The sequence below is a fragment of the Cetorhinus maximus genome, chromosome 14, assembly GCF_964194155.1.
Source record: "Cetorhinus maximus chromosome 14, sCetMax3.hap1.1, whole genome shotgun sequence".
NCBI classification, from domain to species: Eukaryota; Metazoa; Chordata; class Chondrichthyes; order Lamniformes; family Cetorhinidae; genus Cetorhinus; species Cetorhinus maximus.
Genome location: NC_135892.1, coordinates 58,663,885 through 58,689,292, shown reverse-complemented (window position 1 = coordinate 58,689,292; position 25,408 = coordinate 58,663,885). Strand labels below are relative to the sequence as shown.

Genomic DNA, 25,408 nt, shown 5'->3' with positions numbered 1-25,408 from the left:
AAGTAATTAATGGACCTGTCCATCCAACTTTAAGGTTGTCGGACAGGCTGGGAGCCCTGGTGGGCTTCAGAAAAAGTATGAAACCTCATCCATGGGCAGGATGAGGGTTTTTTAAAATTGAATAAAAGTTTGATTAAAAGTGATGGACATGTCCCAACTCATGTGACAGTGTCACATAAGGGGACATGTCAGGGAGATTTTATTTTTGTACATCTACCATTTTTAAATTTGGCGCCAATCTTCCTGAGGCAGCACTTAGCCTCAGGGAGATGAGTGTGCTCTTTCGCGCACATGCGCGAAAGAGCACACTCTCAGCTGAGGGAATCCCCCCTACCTGCACAGGGAACGCATAGCGTTTCCTGGCGGACGTCACGCCAGGCGGGCCTTAATTGGCCCGCCCACGTAAAATGGTGGCGCACCCCCAATTGGGGGTGCTGATCGGAGGCATGTCTGCACTAACCCCCCGCACCAAACGGAGGGAAAATTCTTCCCTAGGTTTTTGTCCCTTTTAATCTCCTTTAGCAGTAGGGTTCTGAAGATAAATGTATACTTCATTAGCAGCGTCTAAATTTGTCCATAGCTCCCTACCTCTGAAATACCAATTTTTGTGAATATTTTAAAAATGCTATCACTCAATATGACTTCTAACTCTTACGCTACAGGATAATTTTGGTTTTGATCTCCCGGCTGTCGAAGCTGCTACTAAGAAACATGAAGCTATTGAAACAGACATTGCTGCATATGAAGAGCGAGTACAAGCAGTTGTGGCTGTGGCTAAGGAACTTGAAGCAGAGAACTACCATGACATCAAACGCATCACAGCAAGGAAAGAGAATGTCTATAGGCTGTGGGAATACTTACTGGAATTATTGCGAGCTCGTCGTCATCGTTTAGAAATGAATCTTAACTTGCAAAAGATTTTTCAGGAAATGCTATATATTATGGACTGGATGGATGAAATGAAGGTAGAGAAGCCAACTCCAACTTTCCATTGTATAGATGTACTGTGGAATTTATTTTATTTGCGTAAGAAATAACTAATATGTTAAAACACCTAAGAACAAAGATAAAATTTTAATGGCACTTATACCAGAAGAGGTGGTTTCAAATTTATTTCTAACTAACTATTTCAATGTGTTATAAACTTTTTATGCTGCATTTAGTATATTTGACCTAACGCTTAATGAAAGTTGTTGAAACTGTTTCAGGTTCTACTGTTGTCACAAGACTATGGGAAGCATTTACTTGGTGTTGAAGATCTCCTACAGAAACATGCACTGGTTGAAGCTGACATTGCTATTCAGGCTGACAGAGTGAAAGTTGTCAATGCTTCTGCTCAAAAATTTGCTTCTGAAGGAGAAGGTATGTTTTAAGCTTTATTTTTTTCTCCCTTAGCTTTTCAAGTAGTATTTTGTGTGCTCCTGTTATGGCTTAGTGGGTAAGTACACTATATATTGAGACTGAATAAACATTGCCTACCAGGAAGTTCCCAACAGCTAACCTTAAACTGTGCTCAGTTAGCTAATCTCAGTTTGGTAGTATTATGTATGCCTTAGTTTCCCTAAGGAAGGCAGGGGTGATGAAAAATTATGTAGCGTTTCAGTTCTTGATTGTGATTCAGTCACCCCTGCTGGGAAAGGCATGTGGCGTGCCATTGACATACATCACAGAGGAAGGGTTAATCCCTGATTTGTCTCAACTGCTCACAGCAAGATGGCAATGAGGAAAGTATAAAATGCCAAAAAAATACAATTGGTTAAATCTGGGAGCATAATAGCACAACTCATGAGCACAAATAGAAAGCTGGAGCAAAGGTTACCCAGCCCAGGCTACTTTCATGTGTCAGCTTGTGGCCAGTTTCAAATGAAATTGGTGTAAACCTGCAAGCAGGTCGGTTGTTATCTTCAGTCTGCTTTTGGCGCATAACTATTGGAAGAAAACAGAGCAGAATGTCATTGGGATAGTTATTTAACATATCAACTGTAAGGAATGGTGGAAGCTCCTGCTGCCATATGGTTCTCTGTGTTATTGCTGTATTACTAAACTGAGCTGAAATGGATTTTGTTTTTAAGCTTATAACCATGTTGAAAACGTTCTCCCCTTCTCCCCCTTCAGGTTATAAACCATGTGACCCACAGGTTATTCGTGATCGTGTGACTCACCTGGAATTCTGTTACCAAGAGCTTTGTCAGCTGGCAGCTGAACGAAGGGCTCGTTTGGAAGAGTCCCGACGCCTCTGGAAGTTCTTTTGGGAAATGGCAGAGGAAGAAGGCTGGATCCGGGAGAAAGAACAGATACTTTCATCAGCTGACTATGGCAAAGATCTGACTAGCGTGATTCGCCTTCTCAGTAAACACAAGGCATTTGAGGATGAAATGAGTGGACGGAGAGGACCTCTTCAACAAACCATAAAAGAAGGTGAAGCAATGGTAGCTGAGGAGCACTTTGGATCAGAGAAGATTAAGGAGAGAATTAAAGACATTCAGGAGCAATGGGCCCACCTTGAGCAGCTGTCTGCAGTTCAGAAAAAGCGATTAGAGGAAGCTGCTAATGTTCACCAGTTTAAGGCTGATGGTGATGATATTGATGTTTGGATGTTAGATATTCTGAGGATTGTCTCCAGTAATGATGTTGGTCATGATGAATACTCCACTCAAGCCTTAGTGAAGAAACACAAAGATGTTGGTGAGGAGGTTGCTAGCTACAGACAAATCATTGATGCACTACATGAACAGGGACAAAGTTTGCCTGATGAGTATTATAAGTCACCCGAAATAGAAGGGAGATTAACTGACATTGAGGAACGTTACAAGGAGTTAGCAGAACTGGCACGGCTTCGTAAGCAAGCCCTCCAGGATGCACTGTCACAGTACAAGATGTTCAGTGAAGCAGATGCTTGTGAATTATGGATTGATGAAAAGGAGCAGTGGCTGAACAGCATGGAGATCCCAGAAAAACTTGAAGATCTAGAGGTCATCCAGCATAGGTAAGGAATGCAATGTTTGGATTATGAAATGTAAAAGATGATTTTTGATTCAGGGCCTACATTATACAAGATGAGTGAAAATTGAAACAAGGTGGAATGGAGACCAAACATTTTAGGTCAGAAGTCACCAACCTTAATAACAATACAATCCATTTTAAAAATTTGGTCAAAAGTTCTATCTTAAGAGCCACAATGCTATTACTCAAATGTCAATAATAATGAAAAACAAGGCAGAGGCATTTGAAGAAGATTTTAAATGTTTTTACAAGAAAGTGATTTCTCTTTTTTTTTAGCCTTTTTTTGTTTTCCTAAAACAATTCTCACAATTAAAATGACCCGGATTTTCACTACCAAGGTAGGTAGCTCAAGTCAGGAAATTTCCTGGTTTGCTGCACCCGCCTCAGTAGAAAGTGCCCCAATTGTGATTTTTGCTGTGGGGTGGGGTAGCGTGGGATGGAATAGGGCCCATTACCCCCGTAAGCAGATAGGAGGCGGCCAAGTGCCGAGGTGGGCTGGTTAAAAGGCCCGCATCAGTTCTTTGGGACTTCAGTCCCAGTTATTTGGTTACATTTTAGGCCCTCCAGCCCTCATCCCTCACACCCCATCATCCACCCCCCCACCCACTCTCCATGCCAGCTAAATGCCAATTCATTCCCCCCCCTCCCTGCTTAACCCCATTGCCCCTTATAGCCACCATGTCAACTCTTGGAGCTTCCATGCCCATTCACATAATACACACGATGTACAGAACCAATGGACACTATAATAACATGTGTGGAACTGCTTAGAAAAAAAGCAGTCATTCATATTTCTTGGAGAAAAAATGGTGAATGGGCATGGAAGGGCAATGAGTTGGCATGGAGGGTGTATGGGGTCGGTGGGGGGGGGGGGGCAAGAGTTGGCACTTAGATGACATGAGAAGCGGGCTTGGGTAGGACCTTTTGAACTTGGCTTTCAAAAGGTTCCTGTATCCAGACTATGATTATGACTCCTCCGAGATGAACCACAGTCATGGAGAAGCTGGCCCAAGTCCATTAAAATTGCAGGGGTCTAGGAGATGCCTACCCCCCTCCCTCAGTGGGAGCCAGCCAGGTTGGGTTTGCTACCCACACCCTTATCACGCACTGGCGAAAATTGGGGATGCTGAGTATGGTGACGGGTATCTTGGAATTGGGTCCCGCTGCCATTTTTAAATGGATCTGCAGTCCTTCTGGACTTCATGAAAATCTGGGTCAATGTTAATGAAAGTTTTTAAAAAAGAAACAAGCCATTTAATTACCATCAAAATGGGTTTGATCAATGAAGGTCAAGAGCAGCAATGAGTCCTTAATGAGCCATTTGCAGCTCCAGAGCAGATCCCTGTTCTAGATAGATAGCATCACAGTATCACAGGTACATAGTCTGAGAATGTTTCTTTTTTGTAACTAAAATGCTTTTATTGATTACTACAGTGTTACAACTAAAATTATTTGTTTTCATACCAAGTATGTATTGAATGTATTTTGCTTTTAATCGAGCACCTATGAATATTTAAATAGCACTGTATACAATGCTTGTGTCATACAAATGTATTGGAGAACTAGTTCTACATTGTCTACAATGGTGATAAATTTTTCAAGAATCTTGAGTTTGTGTCAGAAATGACCCAAAATAAAATAACATGGATGTTGGAAACATGAAATAAAAACAGAAAATGCTGGGAAACATTCAGTGGGTCAGGCAGCATTTGTGGAGAGAGAAACAGTTAACACTTGAGGTGGTTGACCTTTCATCAGAATAATCACCCTTAATGGCTCAGGAGTTAAATGCACAGCAGTTGTTTTATATTACTGAGTTTGCAAGTATCTCTGCATCCCTTGCCTGGACTGAGTTATCTGATCACTGCTGGATTGTTGGTGAACACTACAATTTGTCCACATACCCCTTGGCTTGAGAATTGAAAAATCAGCCAAGAATTCTGCTCCAAATGACTATTCAGTGATGTAAGCTGAAACATGCCCTCACAGCACATTAGGTGTGGATACAAGACTAAGCTAGACAGTGATACCTCCGCTATTAAAGAGCCTACGAGTGCTTATTGTCCCAACTTCCATGTATTGAATGTCCACTGTGGCAAAGTAGCAGAAAGCTGAAAGTATCAATGACACCTTATTGTAGCATAAATTGCTTTCTTCACTTATGGAGAAAAGAGGTAGAAAGTTGGAAACCGAAAACATTAGATAAATACAAAGCTAACCAAGTATTAGATTTTCTGAACATTCCCAGAATCATCTCAGCAGCAATGTTCAAAAAATGTTTTTAAAGAATTAGGGAATCAGTCCAAGAATCCAGCTCTTGATTGATCCAAGTTTAATTTTTGTACTTCTACAGGTTTGAAAGTTTGGAGCCAGAAATGAACAACCAGGCCTCTCGTATCGCAGTGGTGAACCAGATAGCTCGTCAGTTGATCCACAGCGGGCATCCTAGTGAAAAGGAGATCAAAGCACAGCAAGATAAGCTAAATACAAGGTATGACTGTCACACAAAGGATAAGTATTATGGCTGACAAGAAAATAGAATTTGATTGAGAGGTTTTGTAGAAAAGGCTGTTTTCACATTGAGCATCAAATCCAAGGAATGTTATTGTCTAATTTTTATGCATGATTGCAATTTTTATGAATCTTGGTGCCCAACTCCTGTAGTAGCATCCCTGTCTACTTGAGCATATTGAAAGAGACCTACCTTTGCTGATGACCATTCAGCTGAGAGGTTGTCATCAGGTTGTGCTGTCCATTGGATCCTCACTTTCAGACTACATTTAGTACTGGTTCTAGAGTACTCATTGAATTTCTTTGTTACCCACTAATTTCAGGCTACTACTACTTATATTATGGCCCGTTAGATCATACACTGACGCATCAAACAAATTAGAACAACCTTATTTGCCACTTTGACACTTTATACAACAATAAGTGAGCTCTTCATTTTAATTTTGCCACAATGGAAGCATATTTAGATTCCTAACTCAAGTTTGTTTAAATTGTAATGTTTAATTAAGACCAAACTGCATTGATATTTTACATTTCCTGCAGTTCTCAGTCAGTCTTAGAAAGCATTTCTGTCCCAAGATACCATTCTATGTAGTTGTAACTTTTCGACTAAAGTTCAAGGACTTCCAAAAAGTGCCAGTGCAGCTCTATTGAATTTTGTCCTGGTTTGTATGATGATATGAACCTATTTGAAGTTGCTTAATTACACTCAGCTTTGTTTGCTGAAATTATTCCTAAGAGTTCTTTGTGTTTGTTCACTTGCCACTAGATTTGTGTTCACTGGTTACCTAACAGTGTAAGCAGCCATGTGACCTGTTGCATGTATTTGTTTTCTATGTACATGGATCAGACTTAAAACTGTTTAAGTCAAATTTATTCCTCATTCAAAAGATGTTTTCAGTTTATTGCGGAATGCATCATTTATCGAGAGGCTAAAGTACACACACATCATGCACCTTGATTTTAACTGCCTCCACCTAGCAGAAACTGGGTGGTGCAGGGAGGCAGTTAAAATAATGCTTGTGGCTTACCCCTCATATTTTCTTGTGGGCTAGGAGTGGCACAATGCCATGTTTACCTGTGATTCCACTTTGTTATTTTGATTCCAGGTGGAGTCAATTCCGTCAACTAGTGGACCAAAAGAAAGATGCACTCACTTCTGCACTCAGCATTCAGAACTACCACCTTGAATGCAATGAAACAAAGTCTTGGATTAGGGAAAAGACCAAAGTCATTGAATCCACACAAGATCTGGGCAACGATCTTGCTGGTGTCATGGCCCTCCAAAGGAAATTAACTGGAATGGAACGTGATTTGACAGCTATTGAAGCTAAACTAGATGACCTGCAGAAAGAAGCTGAAAGACTTGCTGCTGAACATCCTGACCAGGAACATGCTATAATGAGCCGTCTTGCAGAAATCAATGATGTCTGGGAAGAAATGAAATATACTTTGAAGAACCGAGAAGAATCACTTGGTGAAGCAAACAAGCTTCAGCAATTCCTGCGCGATTTGGATGACTTCCAATCCTGGCTATCAAGAACCCAAACTGCAATTGCCTCTGAAGATATGCCCAACACCCTGGCAGAAGGGGAGAAGCTGCTTACCCAGCATGAAAACATCAAAAATGAAATTAATAACTATGAAGAAGACTACCAGAAAATGCGTGACATGGGTGAAATGGTAACGCAGGGGCAAACAGATGCACAATATATGTTCCTACGCCAGCGTCTGCAGGCTTTGGATACTGGATGGAATGAGCTGCACAAGATGTGGGAGAACAGACAGAATCACCTGTCCCAATCTCATTCATACCAACTTTTCTTAAGAGACACAAAGCAAGCAGAAGGGTTCCTCAACAACCAGGTAAGCTAAGCACAGAGTCTTACAGTTAATTTTGGCTTTGAGTTGCACCTTATAACCTAGACCCTTTGGTAATTTTCTAACACTGATCTAGCACGTTGCTTCTCACATTTGTAAGATTTTTCCTCACTTTTCATTATTTTATTCCAATCTGATGGAAACTAAAATTCAATTGACCCACTGTTTGAAACCTGCTGCCTTTTGGTCCAGATCAGCGGAAAATGCTCAGCTGAGCAGATACAAACAGTGAGATAGATGAACATTTTTAAAAATCTATCACCAGGTTTTTTAACATGCGTTTCTCTAAATATTTTGTTATTCTTTCATAGAATGTGAATGTTGCTGGCAAAGCCAGCATTTGTTGCCCATCCCTAATTACCCTTGAGAGGGTGGTGGTGAGCTGCCGCCTTGAACCGCTGCAGTCTGTCTGGTGTGGGTATACTCACAGTGCTGTTAGGGAGAGATGGAAATCAAAATTTAAACAAATTAGAGCAATATGAAGAGAAAGCTTATAAGAATTTGGGAAGTACTGGCCTGTAATCCAAACCATTCCAAGAAAAATCTTGTACCGAGCACGAATTAAGTTAAAAGTGGAACAAGTCATTTTATGTGCAATCAGTGTTTTTATTCCCTGATTACAAGTGACTATTCAAAGCTGATTGACAATTCATTGATTTGTTGAAATAAAGGAGTATGTGTTGGCACACACTGAAATGCCCACCACACTAGAGGCTGCTGAAGCTGCCATTAAGAAGCAGGAAGACTTCATGACTACCATGGATGCTAATGAAGATAAGATCAATGGAGTGGTAGAGACAGGCAGGAGACTAGTCAGCGATGGCAATATTTATTCTGACAAAATCCAGGAGAAAGTTGACTCAATTGATGAAAGGTAAGAAAGAAACTAATGAAGTGAGGTTCTGTCCTTTTTGTAAACCCTTAACTTTAATATCCTACATTCGTGAGAATATCCTATATTCTCTGCAAATAGTTATATTCTACTTTACTAGGAGTAAATTTTTACTGTATTTGCATCATTATCTAATGTTGGAGTCTTGATTTGTTGGAGAGCTCATCCTAAGACAAATTTCCATTGAGTGCCCTTCTGCAGTACAATATTTTGGCCTTTATTTAGCAAAGCAACTAGGTTGTTTAAGCTGACATAGTGGAAATGTAATGATATACATCATGAAACGAGTATTAAAAGAATTCATGGGCAAAAGTTTTACCTCTGCGGGCAGGCATGCGCCTGACCCACTCAAGCATAAAATGACGCGTGTTGATGCCCAACGTCACCACGCAGTCACGCGATATTTCGCTCAGCAGGTGCACGCCGGAGTCGGCAATGCACCTGCCAACAATTAAAAGGCCTATTAAGACCATTAACAAGGTAATAAAATGAAATTTTTCGTTGCCTGTCCAACCTTAAGGTTGGCGGGCAGGCGAAAAGGCCAAAGCAGCCTTTGCACTTTTTAGGAAACCTCATCCACGGGCAAGATGAGGTTTCCTAAAGCAAATAAAAATAAAGTAAAAATTTTAAAACTCAATTAATAACATGTCCCTGCTCATGTAACAGGGTCACATGAGGGGACATGTTGTACTTTATTTTTAATTTCTTTATTTTTTTTTCAAACTCTTCATCTCCCTGAGGCAGCTCTGTGCCTCAGGGATATTATCAAGGCAAAATTCTGCCCCATGTATTATACTTTCTACCATCACATGCAGCCCAGTAATTATTTTACTTGCCTTTGAAAAACTGTTCCTGAAAACCTACCTGTTTCTGATAAATTGTTTTAGCATTAAGATGATCCCTTCCCATTTTTCTTTTCACTTTGCACTGTGTGGCTGCCTTCAGACCAGTTTAATGGTGACTGTTGAAAACTAATCAGCAATTACAAGAGTGGAAAACTGTTAGGTGTTTAAATCACTCTTTCCTGCCACACCCTTTTTGCCCCCCCATCCCCAGCTTCCAGAAAAAAACTGCAGTCACAGCAGAGTGGTGAATAGTTTTAAATATTTTGAGGGTAGAACGTTGTTGCATTTTCAATTCAAAAAGAGAAAAGCAGAAGTTCCTCAGGATCTTTTAACTGGTGTGTTCCTGTTATCAATACAGTTTCTCGTATCCAGGATCTTTGTAAAGTAATTACTGCCAGTTCTCAGTCTTATGCTCCATGTTTAGTTAATTACTGTAGCAAGGGAAGGCTTTTGAGAGTTGGCCTAAAAGGCTGTTTAAAGTTATTCTTGGTCAGTTCAGAGGTTCCCCATATAGAACTATCCCTAAATACAAACATCACAGATCAAGTATCACATCCAAGGGATATATTTTCTGGAAGAAATTCTTCATGTTCTCCCCACTAACACTTTTCTCCAAAAGATCAGAGCAAAGGAGGCCAGTGGTTTCTGATAACAACTCAAATTCCACTCAGTTCTACAAAGTGGATTTAAATTTGATTTATTGACACCCAAAACAGGAAGATTTACTATTAGAAGAAGATTTTACTCTGCATTGTCCAGATTATAATTGACAACCAGATTATTAGCAGCAAGAACAAAGTACTGATAACTGACAGTAATGAAAGCCATTACGTTGTCTAGGTAACCTACTATCCCAATGGTGTGTAACGGAAAGTGGTAGAAGGCCTAAAATATTAGAAACATTCTCCAATATTCATTCATGTCTTCAAAGCTTGTGATTTTAATGGTATATTAATTGTATTATTGTTAAGGATATACAATTGATTGATTAGCTTGAGCACATATAAAGAAAGACTTCTTGGACACTGGGTGTTGTTTAGGAAGAAGGTAGAATATAAGAGACCTCTGGGAGACTGGGTGTTGTTTAGGGAGAAGGCATTCATTTGTAATGTTGAATTCTATAGGTAAATTTAGTATTAAGTAAAAGATTGGCATCTGGTTTTCTACTTTAACCATCTGGCTATCATAAATTTAACGTGTGAGACTTCTGTTTCAGCCCCTGTTCCATCAGGGTGTATCGTAAAGCTCATGTACATTCAACTCTTACATGAAGTGCTTCAAGACTGAACAATTTGAGATCTGTCCTTGCATTTAATCTAATCTGAAGCATTAGCTCGTCTTACAGCTTTGTACTGCAATGTAGTTTTCAAGATGTAGTTATTGTATTTTCTGTATAAAGTGGGTAAATTAATTCCTTTCTCTTTGGTACACTCAAGAACTGCAACTGTTAACATTAGGGTGCAATGTAGGGTATGAAAAGGGGAAAATTGCATATTGAAAAGCCTGTGCAATGTGACCCTAAAGTCTCATTTTAAAAAAACCTTTTTATTTAGAAATCATTCTAAACAACTCCTTAAAAATGTTACTATTAAATTTAACCTATAGGCATAAGAAGAACCGTGAGGCTGCCAGCGAACTACTTATGCGCCTTAAGGATAATAGAGACCTACAGAAGTTTCTCCAAGACTGCCAGGAAGTAAACTTGCTATACAACTTATTTTTAACAAAGTACTTTGTTTTATATGTGCATTGTAAATTATAAATGTTATATTCCTTGAACACACCTTAATGCTTTTGTTTTATAGTTGTCCCTTTGGATCAGTGAGAAGATGCTCACTGCTCAGGACATGTCCTATGATGAAGCCAGAAATTTGCACAGCAAATGGCAGAAGCATCAGGCTTTTATGGCAGAGCTTGCATCAAACAAAGAATGGCTGGATAAAATTGATAAGGTATGATAGAATCTTGAATACTCAATTCTGTTTCTGTTTCTATAATAAATATATTGCCGCTTGGAGTGTTTTTTTTAAGTTTACAGTTTGAAAATTAACCCTTTCACTTCTATTGTCACTTTTGTGATGGCAACAAAATAATTAATAGTCATTTGGTGGTACAGAACTTGAGTCTTGCTGAAAAAGGAGATATGTCTAAGCTTTTCATCTTGCACTCATCAGGACACTTGCAAGAACACCAATATAATGGGAAAAACAACAATGAGTCAGCAAATGGCTGTCACTTAGTTTGTTTAGTTGAAACAGGCGGAATGTATGTACATGTTCTTTGTGTCTGCAAAGAACAGGGCCCTGTGTATCAATATATTTAGCTTCCAGTACACACTGCAAGCCCAACAGACGATCTTAAATTGGTTGTCAGCGTAAGTCTTAGCACGTTGAAGATTATTTAGCAAATGTTGTCCAATTGCGGAATCACATCTAATGTTGGACACTGTTTTGAGTTTTGCAAGCAAAACTGGTTGGGTACGGTCTGTACCCCTGCCCATCGTGAACAGCAGTTGGGACTTCGGGATGTACGGCCTACATACCTAGCATCACACTGGCACTGAAATTCATATACCACATTACTCATTTGTGTGATAGGCAGAATGTCTTTTTGGCTTGATGGCAGCATCCTGTTAGTAGTGAATACCATTCGTGTTGCTACTACATAGCAGCAGTGTGAAACAACTAGATTTAAATTTTTGAGATATCTTGCCCTTCCAGGGTAAACTGAGGTAGACTGGGCACTTTTCAGGGCCAAAAGGGATGGCCTTAGGCCTCCTCAATTTGCTAAAAATTAAGCTGACAGCCAATTTAAGATTGTCAGTCAGGCTCAAAATGTGGCGCATTTGTGAGTACTGGAAGCTACATATATTAATACACAGGGTCCTGTTCTTTGCAAACAGAAAGAACATGTACATAAATTGCACCTGTCTCAACTAAACAAAATAAGTGACAGTCATTCGCTGAGATTGGTCATGGCATTGCCCTGAGGGATATAAAGGTCAGGCTGCCTGGTTTAAATTTCAAACAATGCTCGGCAGTTAACTGTCAGTCACCATCCGTGGTGCATTCCGCATGGCAATGACACTTGCCGACCAATCTGCACTCTCTTCACATACAGTATAAATTGTTGTCTTCCCTCTTATATTGGTATTCTTGCGAGTTTCCTGACGAGTGCAAGGTGAATAGCTTAGACATGTCTCTTTTTATCAGCAAAATAATTAACAATAATTGATCCCAGCTTGCCTGATGCATAAAATCTTAAAACTTGCAGGATTAAAGTATTGGTACTTCTCTGGAAGCAGAGTGGTAATTCATAAGAATTCAGTGAATAGAATTTACCAATTGATACTGTTGCTTTAGTGATTTGCTCTGTTAGATGTTTGTTTTTAATTTTACCCTCCCCATTCTAGCCAACTTCTTTTTCTAAATCAGCTTTGCGATTTTATCCTGTACACTCACCTAATAAGAAGTTTGCTTCAGCTTCTTTGTGTAAATCCACATAATTTTGCTCTTAAAATTATATTTTTCCTCTATACAGCATGGCTTTACCTAACGGTGCTGTTATAAACTGAGCTGCAGCATGGCTAGTCAGTATTAGATTTGCCTCAAATTAGATATTTCAATTTTACAAGTAACTTTTGAACTATACTGCGTCTAAGTATAGACACCTGGAAATTCCAGTTTACGCCCTCCCCTCCCCCGCAACCCCTGATTTATGCCATTACTCCAGAGGCAGCATTTCCCAGTCAGTGAGCGGGGGCGGGGCCCGCTCAACGACACGTAAAATGACGCGGGGTGATGTTGGGCGTGCATCCCGACGTCACCCCACATCATTTAGATTTTCAGTTCGGCGAGCACGCAGCCGACTCAGCTGTGCACCTGCCGACCTGTCAACAGCCTATTAAGGCCATTAAAAAAGTAATTAAAATGATTAGTGGACCTGCCCGTCCAACCTTAAGGTTGGCGGACAGGTGAAGAGCCCTAAGGCGGTCTTCCGAAAAAGCATGAAACCTCATCCACGGGTGGGATGAGGTTTCATGAGAGATTTAAAATGTTCAGAAATTTTTTAAATAAAAGGAATGGACCTGTCCCAGCTCATGTGACAGTGTCACATGAGGGGACATGTCAGGAAATTTTTTTCTTACCTTTAATACATTTTTAAAAGTTCAACCAATCTCCCTGAGGTAGCACTTTGCCTCAGGGAGATCTGTGCACTCTTCTGCGTGCATGCACGAAAGAGCACACAGAACTGCTCAGGGAATCCCCTCCCCTCTCTCTCCCCCCACCCCACCCCTGCACGCACAGGGAGCATACAACGCTTCCAGGCAGACATCACGCTGGGCAGGCATTAATTGGCTCGCCCATGTAAAATGGTGGCGTGCTCCCAACTGGGGGCGCTGATCAGGAACCCACCCGCTCCCGTACAATCCCCTCCAACGGGGAAAATGCTGCCCCAGAGGTTCAGAGTTCCGGCTGGACGCCAGGGGAAAAAAATTGAATTTCAGGAGTATAATTTTTTTAATTCTTGCCCCTTGTTCCCTTCCCTAGTTCTCAATTCCTTTTAATTGAGTTTACTTATTATAATTGCTCTTAAAATTGGATTTTTCCTCTATACAGCATGGCTTTACCTATGATTATAAAACATTATAAAACGGTGCTGTGATAAACTGAGCTGCAGCATGGCTAGTCAGTATTAGATTTGCCTCAGATTAGATTTTGATGTGGTTTTTCGCGCTATCAATTCAATGGTCAGAAAGTAGCACTTAGTATTGCAGCTTCGATAAAGCTAGTGTTTAGGACTTGAGTTGTGGCCATCTGTATGCAATTAGTAATTTCATACAAAATACATAAATGGCCAGTGTCATCTGTGTGCAATTGTAGGGTGCACTAAAGCAACCTAGATTAATTTGTCTTTTAGATTGTGGTTAAATGCTACTTGTCTAATTGGTGCTTCCTTCCAAGCACCATCTGAAATTGAGAGCTCACCTCATCAGGAATTCTTCTGTGAGATACAAGCGCACAGGCACCCTGTCATACTCACCATCCAAGTTCTCCTTATTGGTTGATGCTTTGAGATTCCATTGTGGATGTTTATTTAATGTAGTACACACTGCGCTTTAGACCACACAGCGCACCAGAATCTACACGTAGTCAAGTACTTTCTATTTATAAACAAATGCAAAGAATTCATTGTGTGGAAGGTGAAGTTAACAACTGAAGCTACCCAGGGTAGCTTGCTTGTATTTCCAGAAATACCAGGATAGCTGCTGTGAGAACTGGTAGATTGCTGAATGTTATTTCAATTTATCCTGTAGGAGGGAATGCAGCTAACTGCAGAGAAGCCAGAGACTGAGGTGGTCGTGAAGGAAAAGCTGACAGCCCTACACCATTTGTGGGAAGAACTAGAATCTACTACACAGGCCAAAGCTCAGCGTCTGTTCGATGCCAACAAAGCAGAGCTTTTCACCCAGAGCTGTGCCGATTTAGACAAATGGCTGCATAACCTGGAAGGTCAGCTCCAGTCTGATGATTATGGCAAGGACCTTACCAGTGTCTCTATTCTACTCAAGAAACAACAGGTATATACCCAGTAATGTTAGTTTATACAATGGAACATGGACCAGTTGAACCCTCAAATGTGCCTTTTTTTAATATATATTCCTCTGATCATCCATTTCAAACTCCATGATCCAACATAGCTTTGTTGGGCACCTTGGTGAAGAAGTATATGTTCAGAGCTTAGATGATTCTCATTGCTTTAGTAGCAGTCTTCATTAAGTCAAATTATATTTTCATCTTCAAATAGCAATATGTAAACATCAAACCTCAATGCAGAATGAAGATTGTGTTTGTATCTTCAGAAAATTAATTGCATTATTGTACAGAACCCAACTATAGCTTATCCCTTTCAAGATGATGTGAAATAGTAGAAAGTTTACTACATCAAGAATAAAAAATCTCAATTTTGGCTACTTTTACATATCGTTCATTAGGTCTATTTGTCTAAGTAAAGTATTTCAGTGAAATTATCATCAGGAATTGATGTTACTAACTCAAAATAGGCAGTAAGTTTCTATAGCCCATTTGCTTTTTAGTGGAGTAAAATATAAAGATAATAAGGAATAACATGTGTTGACTGGAAAATATAATTTTCAGACTGGGTAGTTAGGTAGCTTCTTTGGGTCACATTGCAAACTTAGCATTAGCTTAATGCAATGAATCCACAGCAACAATAACTTTAATTTACATAACACCTTTAAAGTAGGAAAACCTTCTAAGGTGCTTCAGAGGAGTGTGATCAAACAAAATTTGATGCCATGCCTCATAAGGAAATATTAGGAAAAATGTAGGTTTAGAGGAGTACCTTAAAAGGGGAAAGAGAGGTGGAAGGGTTTAGGGAGGCAGTTCCAGAGCTTAGGGCCTTGGCAGATGAAGAATGGTTGTCAGTGGTGGAATGATTAAAATCGGGGTTGTGCAAAAGGCCAGAATTAGCACAGCACAAAGTTCTTGGAGGGTTCTGGGGACAAAAGAGGTTATAGAGACTGGAAAGGGTGAGACATGTGAAAATAAGGAATTTTAAAATTGGGGTGACTTCAGCATGCTGAATTAATTTGTATTATTCAGTTAACATTCTCAAGATTTTGCATAAGAACTGTTTTCTGCTCTCAAAAATATTTGAAGACTACCGAAAGAAAAATTCTATATTGCAGCACATTTATCATTTGGTACAGTTTATAAACTGCTTTTTTACCCCCCTCTTTCATTAGATGTTAGAAAATCAGATCGAAGTGCGAAAGAAGGAAGTGGAGGAACTGAAAGGTCAGGCCAAGATTTTGAGCCAAGAAGGCAAAGATATTGATGAGGTGGATAGCAAGCGCACCATAGTTGAAAAAAGATTTTTGCAGCTACTGGAACCACTACATGAAAGGAAAAACTACTTGTTGGCATCTAAAGAAATACATCAATTCAACAGAGATCTGGAGGATGAGATTGTAAGTAGGAACATCACTATATGTAATTTAAACAGAGCATGTTAACTTGTACTTTGTTTTGGCTTGGTTAAAATCCATGCAGAAATTAGATCATACTTCTATATCGTGTTGCCTTGGGTTTGATCTTTTTGTTAATTACTGCTTGTTTGATCAAAGGTTGTATTGCTTGACTACAAAGTAGCTGGTGGTGTTGCTGTACTTTAGAGTGTTACAAAATTGGAAGCAGCCTTGTAAATGAACTTAGTTACACCTGTTTCGAAAATCATCTAATTGCTAGTAAAGGTAAAACTGCCAACACCAAAACATCATGGCTTATATGAAGCACTTTATTTAACTTATTCCTCCTTATTCTCCTTTCCAATTGGAAAAGGTGGAGAAACAGTAAAAATAAAAATCAGTGCTCCAGTCAGTTAATTTATACAAAATTGCTCAATAAAATTGAAGAATGCAACTTCGTTGCTTTTGCGATGGGCATGTAAACTTTCAGGCATTTTCTCATTTAAGTTCTTTTCAAAAATACACTTTAAATATGCAAATGAATGGAGAGCTCAAGTGCATTCTCCAGCAAAACCACCTACAAAAATAATTTATTGCATATAATCACTACGTGTACTGACACAGGTCATAAAAAAAATCAAACCAAGCACTGGCATTCATTTTTATCTTTCAGTTGTGGGCTGAAGAACGCATGCCTCTTGCAACATCCACTGACCATGGTCACAACCTCCAGACTGTACAGATGCTGATCAAGAAAAACCAGGTGACTGATGAAAAATGTATAGATGCAAATGTTTTGAAAATGTGGTATGATTGTTTACTGCTAGTAGCCTAATAGCCCAAAATTTTATTTGGCTCAGTCTGTTGCCTCTGAATTAGAGGGCTGTGGGTTCCAGTCTGCATCCAGTATTTGAAAATATAATCTACACCAAAACTTCACTGCACTACTGAGGAGGAGGTACTGCATTGTCAGAGGTGTCATCTTCTGGATGAGATGTTAAATTAAATGCTGCCTGTTTGTGTGATTAAATCCCAAGGCACTTTTTTTGAAGATGATGATTAGGGAGATCTCTCAGTGGCTTACCTTGCAATCGGCCCTGAACCAATGCTATATGAACAGATAAACTGGTTATTCATATCATTGATATTTGTGATGGTTTGCAGATTGTGAATTCACTTCAAAAATAATTTATTGGCTAAGAAATGCCTTAGAAGATCTTGAGTATGTGAAAGGTGCTATTCAATGCAAGTTATTTTCTTTCTGTACTGTAGAAGACAGATGCAAAATTTATTGAGCTTGATCATAACTTTATTAGAAAGTTAACATTACTTTATCAGATGAATGAAACATACCCATTTTTAACAGTAGTGAAATACAGTTCCCACCACCTAAAACATCCACATTTAAAATGAACAGTCACTTATAATGGCCAAAAGGGTGATACCCTTATAAGTTGACAATATCATCAGTTTCAAAGTTGCCAATTATAGAGGGTTAAATGCTCCATTTAAGATGGGCAGAAACTGCTGTTCAAACATAAGTTCACATCCTGTTGCACTGCAAGAACGAACATAAGTATATAGTACCTTGATAAGGTGCACAGAATATACTAAAAGAGGCTTATTGAAGTAGACTTCACTTCACTTTAGGCTATGATAGTTTTGTTAAATGAGAAACATTGGCCTAAATTTTGTGGCAAATTGATAGTGAGGCTAGTAGCGTTCGCCATAATTAAAGGGTAAATCTGACAGCAACTTATGGTGTTCACATGCACAGTTAAACGGAGAACCCAGAAGCTGCTGTTAGAAATACCCTGCTCCTCCAAGGGTGTGCTGTTGCTAGTATACTCAGCACTGAAATCACAAATATGTGAATTGGGGTAATTAAGGGCAGGGTTTTGGGTCAGGACTCTGACGTCAGGGTCAAATGAGGGCTCTGACCTTGCACTGCATGAGGAACAGTGACCAGGCAGTGATTTTTCCCTGAATTGACCAATTAGTGGCAAGAGGGTGCGTTCGCCATCCACCTGAAGTTGAAGGGCTATTGGGAGGCCCTCCAGCACAGGAGGAACTACTGCCTGTCTTTTCAGTTGAAGGAGGGAGAGGACACATCCATCTTGAGGCACTCTCTCAGCAACTTTAACAAATTTTGAATTAAAATTTGCCGCAGCAGCTAGGCCACTATTGTGGAGGGGGGAACCTCTCCACAGGGTGGTCTGCAGCGATAGTTGTGGCCAAATATATGGGAAGTGCTTCACAGTCTGCCAAGAACATTAGGCCCTTGGCCTGCTGCTGGGAGGCCAGCTCGAAGCAACTGATTTGTGGAGGGAGGTGCAAAAGTTGACTGGAAAATTCCAATTAACCTCTGAGAATTGACCCTACTTGGTTTTTTGCCCACTTTAATTGGCTACCCACCATTTGTGGGGAGGTAGCCCCTCTGGCACCCTCTACTCCCCCTCCAGGAAATTGCCCTGGGTCAGAATGGTGCCAACATGCAGCCTGGCACTGTGAATTTATGGGGGCTAAAATTCTTCCCTAGGTCTCGCACTAAAAATAGCTGGTAATATTAGGGTGAGGGCATTCAGGAGAAAGTGAGTTTGTAATGGTGTAATACGTGATAATTATTGCTGACCAGCCTCACTGGTCCAGAAAAAATTGTGTTGAGTCTTATTCCTTCTTCAGATCTTTTTAAAAAAATAATGAAAATTAAAGTAATTTTTGAAAACTATTCTGTTTTTCTCATTTATCTCTCTCCCTTAATCCCATCTGTATGTCCCAACCTATATTTTGCTTCCTGTACAATAGTTTAAATATAATGTATATTTCCTGATTTTTACTTGCATGTTTGCAGTCTGTGAGGATTCTTTAGTCTGATTCAGAACCTCCCTGCTGCTTTCCCTGCTCACAGATTCCACGGATACCCTATAGAGAACACCGCACTGGGCCAGATGTGGGATTATGTCCATTGATAAGCCCACAAAGTCTCTGGGTAACTACTCAAAGCAATCGGTGAAAGCCATCCTTTCACTGCTGAAAGGAAAATCTGGGCCATTATACAGTTTGCAATCAGTTGTACTTAAACAGCGCTCAAAACGTTTCATTCACTTCACATTCAAAATATAAGAAAGCTAAATTACCATGCAGCACATTTTGAGGCTGTCATAGCAGTAATCCAGCAGTTGTAATAGTTCATGCCTTTTTTTTTCCAAATGCCCATCTAAACAAAAAAAATTGTTAACAATAATAACATTTACATAGTCTGAAAACTGGATAAATGAGTAAGGCAGATTGCAAACTCATTTAATGAATGACTGAAAAGAACAATTGCATTTGACGTAGTAGCCCATCAGACCAAAAGGTCGTGGCACTTCACAAACAAGGAATTTATAGTTGTTGAAATTAACACTCCCACACTATACTAGCCATCACCCGTGCAGCAAATTATGTTCATACGAATGCATCCACTATAGGCAAGAATTTGTTCTGTGTTGTAGTAATAAGGCTGCATTTTTTTCTTCTGTCTAGACTCTTCAAAAGGAAATTCAAGGCCATAAACCACGTATTGATGATATATTTGAGAGAAGCCAAAGTATGATAACTGCTGATTCCCCAAGTGCTAAGGCTATTCAGCAGAGATTATCAGATCTACGAGAACTTTGGAAATTATTGTCTGAAGAAACAGAGAAGCGGCACAATCGCTTGGTGGAGTCTCACAAAGCCCAACAGTATTATTTTGATGCTGCAGAGGCTGAAGCTTGGATGAGTGAACAAGAATTGTACATGATGTCGGAAGAGAAAGCGAAGGTTGAATATTGCATGTTTTATTATTCTGATTGTGCTGCTGACTAGAAATAGGCTAAATGAAAGCATGTTAAATTGGGAAAAAAAACAAAGCTATTAAAATAAGGTTCATTTACAAAAGTGAATGGCATCTCTCTAAAGTTTATGGACAACTTGATTAAAATCCATCGAGACATCTTTCCGAAACTTCCAGTGAATGATATCCCATTAAATTATGTTTCTCTTCTGTCTCCATAGTTCTATAGTAGTCCAAAAAAGATAGTTGTCTATAATGGTTACTGCACCCAACCCTGCTAAAGGTACTGAACATGTATGTTGGGCAGTGTACTCCGAACAAAATATGCCTTTACTATTGTTTCCCTTTTTTTTCAGTCTGTGTTTCTGAACATCTTTAAGAAGTCTGTGTCCAGATTACTTAAAATACTTAAATGATTAGTCACTGTTTTTTCTGGTGATCTCCTCTTTCATTCAACATTTTTAAAGAAAAATTTAGAAAATTCCTGGGGAACTGTTAAAAACAACTTTTCATGGATATATCACTTTGCAGGATGAGCAGAGTGCAGTAATGATGTTGAAAAAACATCAGATTTTGGAGTTGGCAGTGGAAGATTATGCTGAGACTGTGCATCAACTCTCAAAGACGAGCCGAGCTCTGGTGGCAGATGGGCACCCAGAGAGGTTGGTTTAATCCTTGGCATTAATATTATATCTAAGTTCAGTAGTATTGAAATACAAAAAGGGTGAAATTTGTCTTCGCAGAGATTTGTCTTTAGCAATAGCCTAAAACAGATGATAGCAAATTGGCAATTAACTTTACATCCCACTTGATTTCTTTTCCATTGATCAGCTGTGTAACAGTCCGCAAATTCATTTTTGCTCATCTTGCATGAAGACCAGAAACCGGTTTCACTCCCTAAATATTTAATCATTCCTCATTTGTGCATTTTCTTACATCAATGTATAGCTGTCATCTAAATGTGAAAAATTGAGAGATTGTTTTTTAAAGCTTTTTTTTTTACATTGTAGTCTTTGCAAGATAAGCCTAAGGGCAGAATCATCCCAGGTTTGCACAAAGTGAGGTAGCGGGCGGGAAAAAGGATGTTTTACCCACCGGCCGCAAGGGTGGGTTTTCGCAATGTATCCCATTCCCGGCACGACCCACCTCATTAATAATGCATTCTCAGGAAACATGCCAGACCACTGGCAGGGTGGCCTCACATTCGCCTGCCCTGCCGTCACCTCAGGCCTTCAGTAACCTGGGTGCCATATTTTAAAGGACGCCCCTGCACAAAGCTGGCACTCTCAAAGGAATCGGAAGCTGCTACAAAGTCATAGCTACCAAAGTGAGGAAACACGCTACCCCCAAATTTAGTGACACCTCCCTCTGGTGCCTACTGGACGCAGTGGAGACCTCCCTTGAAGTCCTCTACCCCCTGCCTTCGGCGAAGACCAGCAAGCAAGGTGACAAATGCAGCGGTGGTCAGCGTCAACGTCCTGCAGAAGAGAACAGCCACCCCCAGTGTTGAAAGAGGATAATGATCTCCTCTGTTCTGCCAGGGTAAGTCACTCTTCTCATCACTCTCAACTCATTCACTCACAAACCCATCGCACATCCACAGGAATCTCATTCACTGCCACTTCAAGGAACATCACCATTTACTCTCTCTCTCACACACCTTCATCTGCCCTGCAGATCATGCCCTCATCCTGTCCATGGCACTAGTCACCACCCACACCTGGCAGGCATCCTGCCTACACTTTCTCCATCTGTCTTCATGCAAGACAAGCTAGTACACAACAAAAGGGAGAGGTCGCAGACTGGTGGAGGAATGCCTGACATTAAGGTCCTCACAAACTTTGAAAATAGAGTCATATAGCTGGCCAGCGACAATCTGGACCGTTCCTGCGTGTGTTGAGGTTGGCGGTGCTCAATCAAGCGAAGATCCAGGAGTGCAACATCCATCAAACAGCCATGCTGAGTGGGTTCCCCTGTTCCACAGTCCCCTGCCATGAACTAATTATCTCTTCTTGCTTTCACAGGCAAATCTGGGAAGCAGCCGAGGGGGCCCACGAGCCAGTTCCTCGACTCAAGCCGTACCCCTAGCCAAGCTGTTGCGGTACAACTACAACACTGGCATCTACCCAGCTATGTGGAAAATTGGCTAGGTATGTCCTGTACACAAAAAGCAAGACAAATCCAACCCAGTCAATTACTGCTCCACCAGTCTACACTCGATCATCGGTAAATTGATGGAAGGAGTCATCTAACAGAGCTATCAAGCGGCACTTGCTTAGCAATAACCTGCTCTCTACTGCCCAGTTTGGGTTCCCCCAGGGCCACTCAATTCCTGACCTCAGTACGGCCTTGGTTCAAACATGGACAAAAGAGCTAAACTCTTGAGGTGAGGCGAGAGTGACTGCCCTTGTGTCAAGGCCACATTTGACCGAGTGTAGCATCCAGGCATCCGAGCAAAACTGGAGTCGATGGGAATCGGTGGGGGGGAACCTCTCCACTGGTTGGAGTCATACCTAGCACAAAGGAAGATGGTTGTGGTTGTTGGAGATCAGTCATCTCAGTTCCAGGACATCACTGCAGGAGTTCCTCAGGGTAGTGTCCTCGACCCAACCATCTTCAGCTGTTTCATCAATGCCCTTCCCTCCATCATAAGGTCAGAAGTGGGGATGTTTGCTGACGATTGCACAATGTTCAGCACCATTCATGACTCCTCAGATACTGAAGCCTCCATGTCGAAATGTAGCAAGACCTGGACAATATCCAGGCTTGGGCTGACAAGTGGCAAGTAACATTTGTGCGACACAAGTGCCAGGCAATGACCACCTCCAACAAGAGAGAATCTAACCATCGCCCCTTGATGTTCAATGGCATTACCATCACTGAATCCCCCACCAGCAACATCCTGGGGGATTACCATTGACCAGAAGATGAACTGGACTAGCCATATAAATACTGCGGCTACAAGACCAGGTTAGAGACTAGGAATTCTGTGACGGGTAACTCACCTCTTGACTCCCCAAAGCCTCTCCACCACCTGCAAGGCACAAATCAGGAGCGTGATGGAATACTCCCTACTTGCCTGGATGAGTGCAGCTCCCACAACATTCAAGAAGCTTGACACTATCCAGGACAAAGCAGCCCGCTTGATTGGCATCACATCCATAAACATTCACTTCCTTACCACCGACACACAGTAGCAGCAGTGTGTACCATCTTCAAGATGCACTGCAGGCATTCACCAAGGCTCCTTAGCACCTTCCAAACCCACGACCACTACCATCTAAAAGAACAAGAGCAGCAGATAGTTGGGAACACCACCACCTGGAAGTTGATCTCCAAGTCAATCACCATCCTAACTTGGAAACATATCGCCGTTCCTTCACTGTCACTGGATCAAAATCCTGGAACTCCCTAACATGGGTGCACCTTTGCTACATGGACTGCAGCAGTTCAAGAAGGCAGCTCACCACCACCTTCTCGAGAGCAACTAGGGATGGGCAATAAGTGCTGGCCCAGCCAGCGAAGCCCACATCCCATGAATGAATTAAAAAAAGACGCCGCGAAAGAAGAATCTGATGACACCCTAATTGAAGACCCATCACAGCGCTCAGCCACACCCTCCACCAGCACAGAGGTGCACACTTCGATGGGACCTAGTTCTAGATAGTAGCCTCAGGGTCACAATCTGGTGAGCACATCGCACTGCTTGATCCACAGCAGGTGGCAGCAGGGACTTCCCAGGTTTCCAGCACTCGGAGGACTACTGGAGGTCAGAAATCTGCTGAGTCCAAGTCAGATGAGGAGCCTCTGGGCTTGGACATGCTTCAGTTGCTGGAGCTGCAAAGGCAAGCTTAGGAACATCAGGAAGGGACGTCCGCTGCACTCCTCAGATTGCAAGGCACAATGGAGGAGTCCATCCACCTTCAGTCTGAGGTGATAGCGCTGGCATGCCTATGATTCCATAGTTGGTGCCTATAACAGCGTCAACACGAGAGGGGGTGCGGGCCAGCTCAATTTCACTCCAGCTTGCCCTTCTCCTCAAGGGAGCAACAGCTCGACATCCCGGGCCATCCACCCAGGTAACTCCGGGAGTGTCTGGCCCATTCGAATTCCCTCTTCCTGTGACCCCTGCAGCTCCAGCTCCACAGGCCGAGGAGGATGCCACTGCCACTCAACGGACCCTGAAAGCAGGCTGGGGTCCTCCAGGTCTCGGCCCTCCAGAGGATGCCAGTCAAGGTCATCACAGCATGTAGCAGTTGGCAGGCTGCCTCCACCTCCGCTGTGGATGTTGGGGGAGCACCAAGATGTAGCAGCAGGGTTAGGAAGGTTAAGATGATGTAGTTGCACAGCCTGGGCATGGTTGTTAATCACTTGTACTTCATGTTCACTGTTGTAAATGTTCACTATTGTAAATAAACTCCCAAGAATGTCTCCTTGCCTATGACTCCTTGTTATGATAAGCAATGTTCGTGTCACTTAGATGTAAAACCTTGCTTCCTGCACAAGATAGAGACAGTTGTCTCAGTCCAGGGCCTCTTCCCTGTGCAATGTGCAACCTTCAGACCAAAGTGATTGTCTGGCTTCACACTCACTGGACACATTAGTGATACCTGCACCTCGATGGTGCTCGTTACTGCTGCCAGAATGTTTTGGGCAGGCATCACAGAGTTCCGTCATTCTCTGTGTGCTCTCAGCACCTCAGCATCTCTTCAGCATGTGTGACCAGTGACGCTGTGCTCCTGAAGTGGTCGGGTGCTGAAGGCTAACAAAGGATCAGGTGCGTTTAAAGTTTCATGGCTACGTCTCCATTATCTGACCCTGATCAGAGTGCAAGCGACCTGCCCCCAGCCAGACAAGGGTCAGACATTCACAGATGTAATGTGAAGACTTGTAAAGATCTATCACTGCATGTCATTGTCATCCTCCTGGAATCTAGCGACTATTAGGACCTCCGCTGCTTCTCCATGACATGAGCCTGAGCACTGAGGCTTTGTGTGCAGCCATTAGCCACAAACAGTCAAACGTTCACAGATGTAAGGTGAGGATGTCAGGACTGTGCTCACTACATCTCAATATTCATTCTTCACAAATCGTGCAGCAATGTGGGCCTCCCCAGTGCGCCTGCCTCCTCCGGCCAGTGCGATGGCCTCATCACCGGCATCCTCGCCTTCGGGGACCTCTTCATCATCCCCTTTGACATCCTCTTCATTGGAGGATACATGCAGCTCCTCCATCTCTTCCTCAGCCAGGTCGTTCCCGCGCTCCCCCCATTGCAGCAGCAGGTTGTGGAGTGCTCAGCAAGCGATGATAGTGTGTGACACCCCCGGGGACTGTATTGCAGTGCTCCATCAGACCTGTCGAGGTACTGGAATCTCATTTTCAAAATGCTTATTGTTTGCTCCACCAAAGCCGGGGTTGTGGCACGAACCTCGTTGTACCGTCGCTCTGTTGCAGTCACACGAGTATCA

The 25,408-nt window shown here is 41.7% G+C and overlaps 1 protein-coding gene across 4 annotated transcripts in view; it reads left to right on the top strand.

Moving 5' to 3' along the window:
- Positions 1 to 25,408, top strand: part of sptbn1 (spectrin, beta, non-erythrocytic 1) — a 278,283-nt gene that overhangs the window by 219,150 nt on the left and 33,725 nt on the right. For all 4 annotated transcript variants that reach the window (XM_078556981.1, XM_078556983.1, XM_078556982.1 and 1 more), the window contains 13 exons: positions 663 to 965; positions 1,209 to 1,362; positions 2,116 to 2,986; positions 5,357 to 5,494; positions 6,624 to 7,380; positions 8,067 to 8,269; positions 10,738 to 10,828; positions 10,938 to 11,084; positions 14,450 to 14,713; positions 15,902 to 16,126; positions 16,797 to 16,886; positions 19,649 to 19,927; positions 20,472 to 20,602. In XM_078556981.1, coding sequence (XP_078413107.1) covers positions 663 to 965; positions 1,209 to 1,362; positions 2,116 to 2,986; positions 5,357 to 5,494; positions 6,624 to 7,380; positions 8,067 to 8,269; positions 10,738 to 10,828; positions 10,938 to 11,084; positions 14,450 to 14,713; positions 15,902 to 16,126; positions 16,797 to 16,886; positions 19,649 to 19,927; positions 20,472 to 20,602 — 3,653 coding nt within the window. The remainder of the gene's footprint in view (positions 1 to 662; positions 966 to 1,208; positions 1,363 to 2,115; positions 2,987 to 5,356; positions 5,495 to 6,623; positions 7,381 to 8,066; positions 8,270 to 10,737; positions 10,829 to 10,937; positions 11,085 to 14,449; positions 14,714 to 15,901; positions 16,127 to 16,796; positions 16,887 to 19,648; positions 19,928 to 20,471; positions 20,603 to 25,408) is intronic.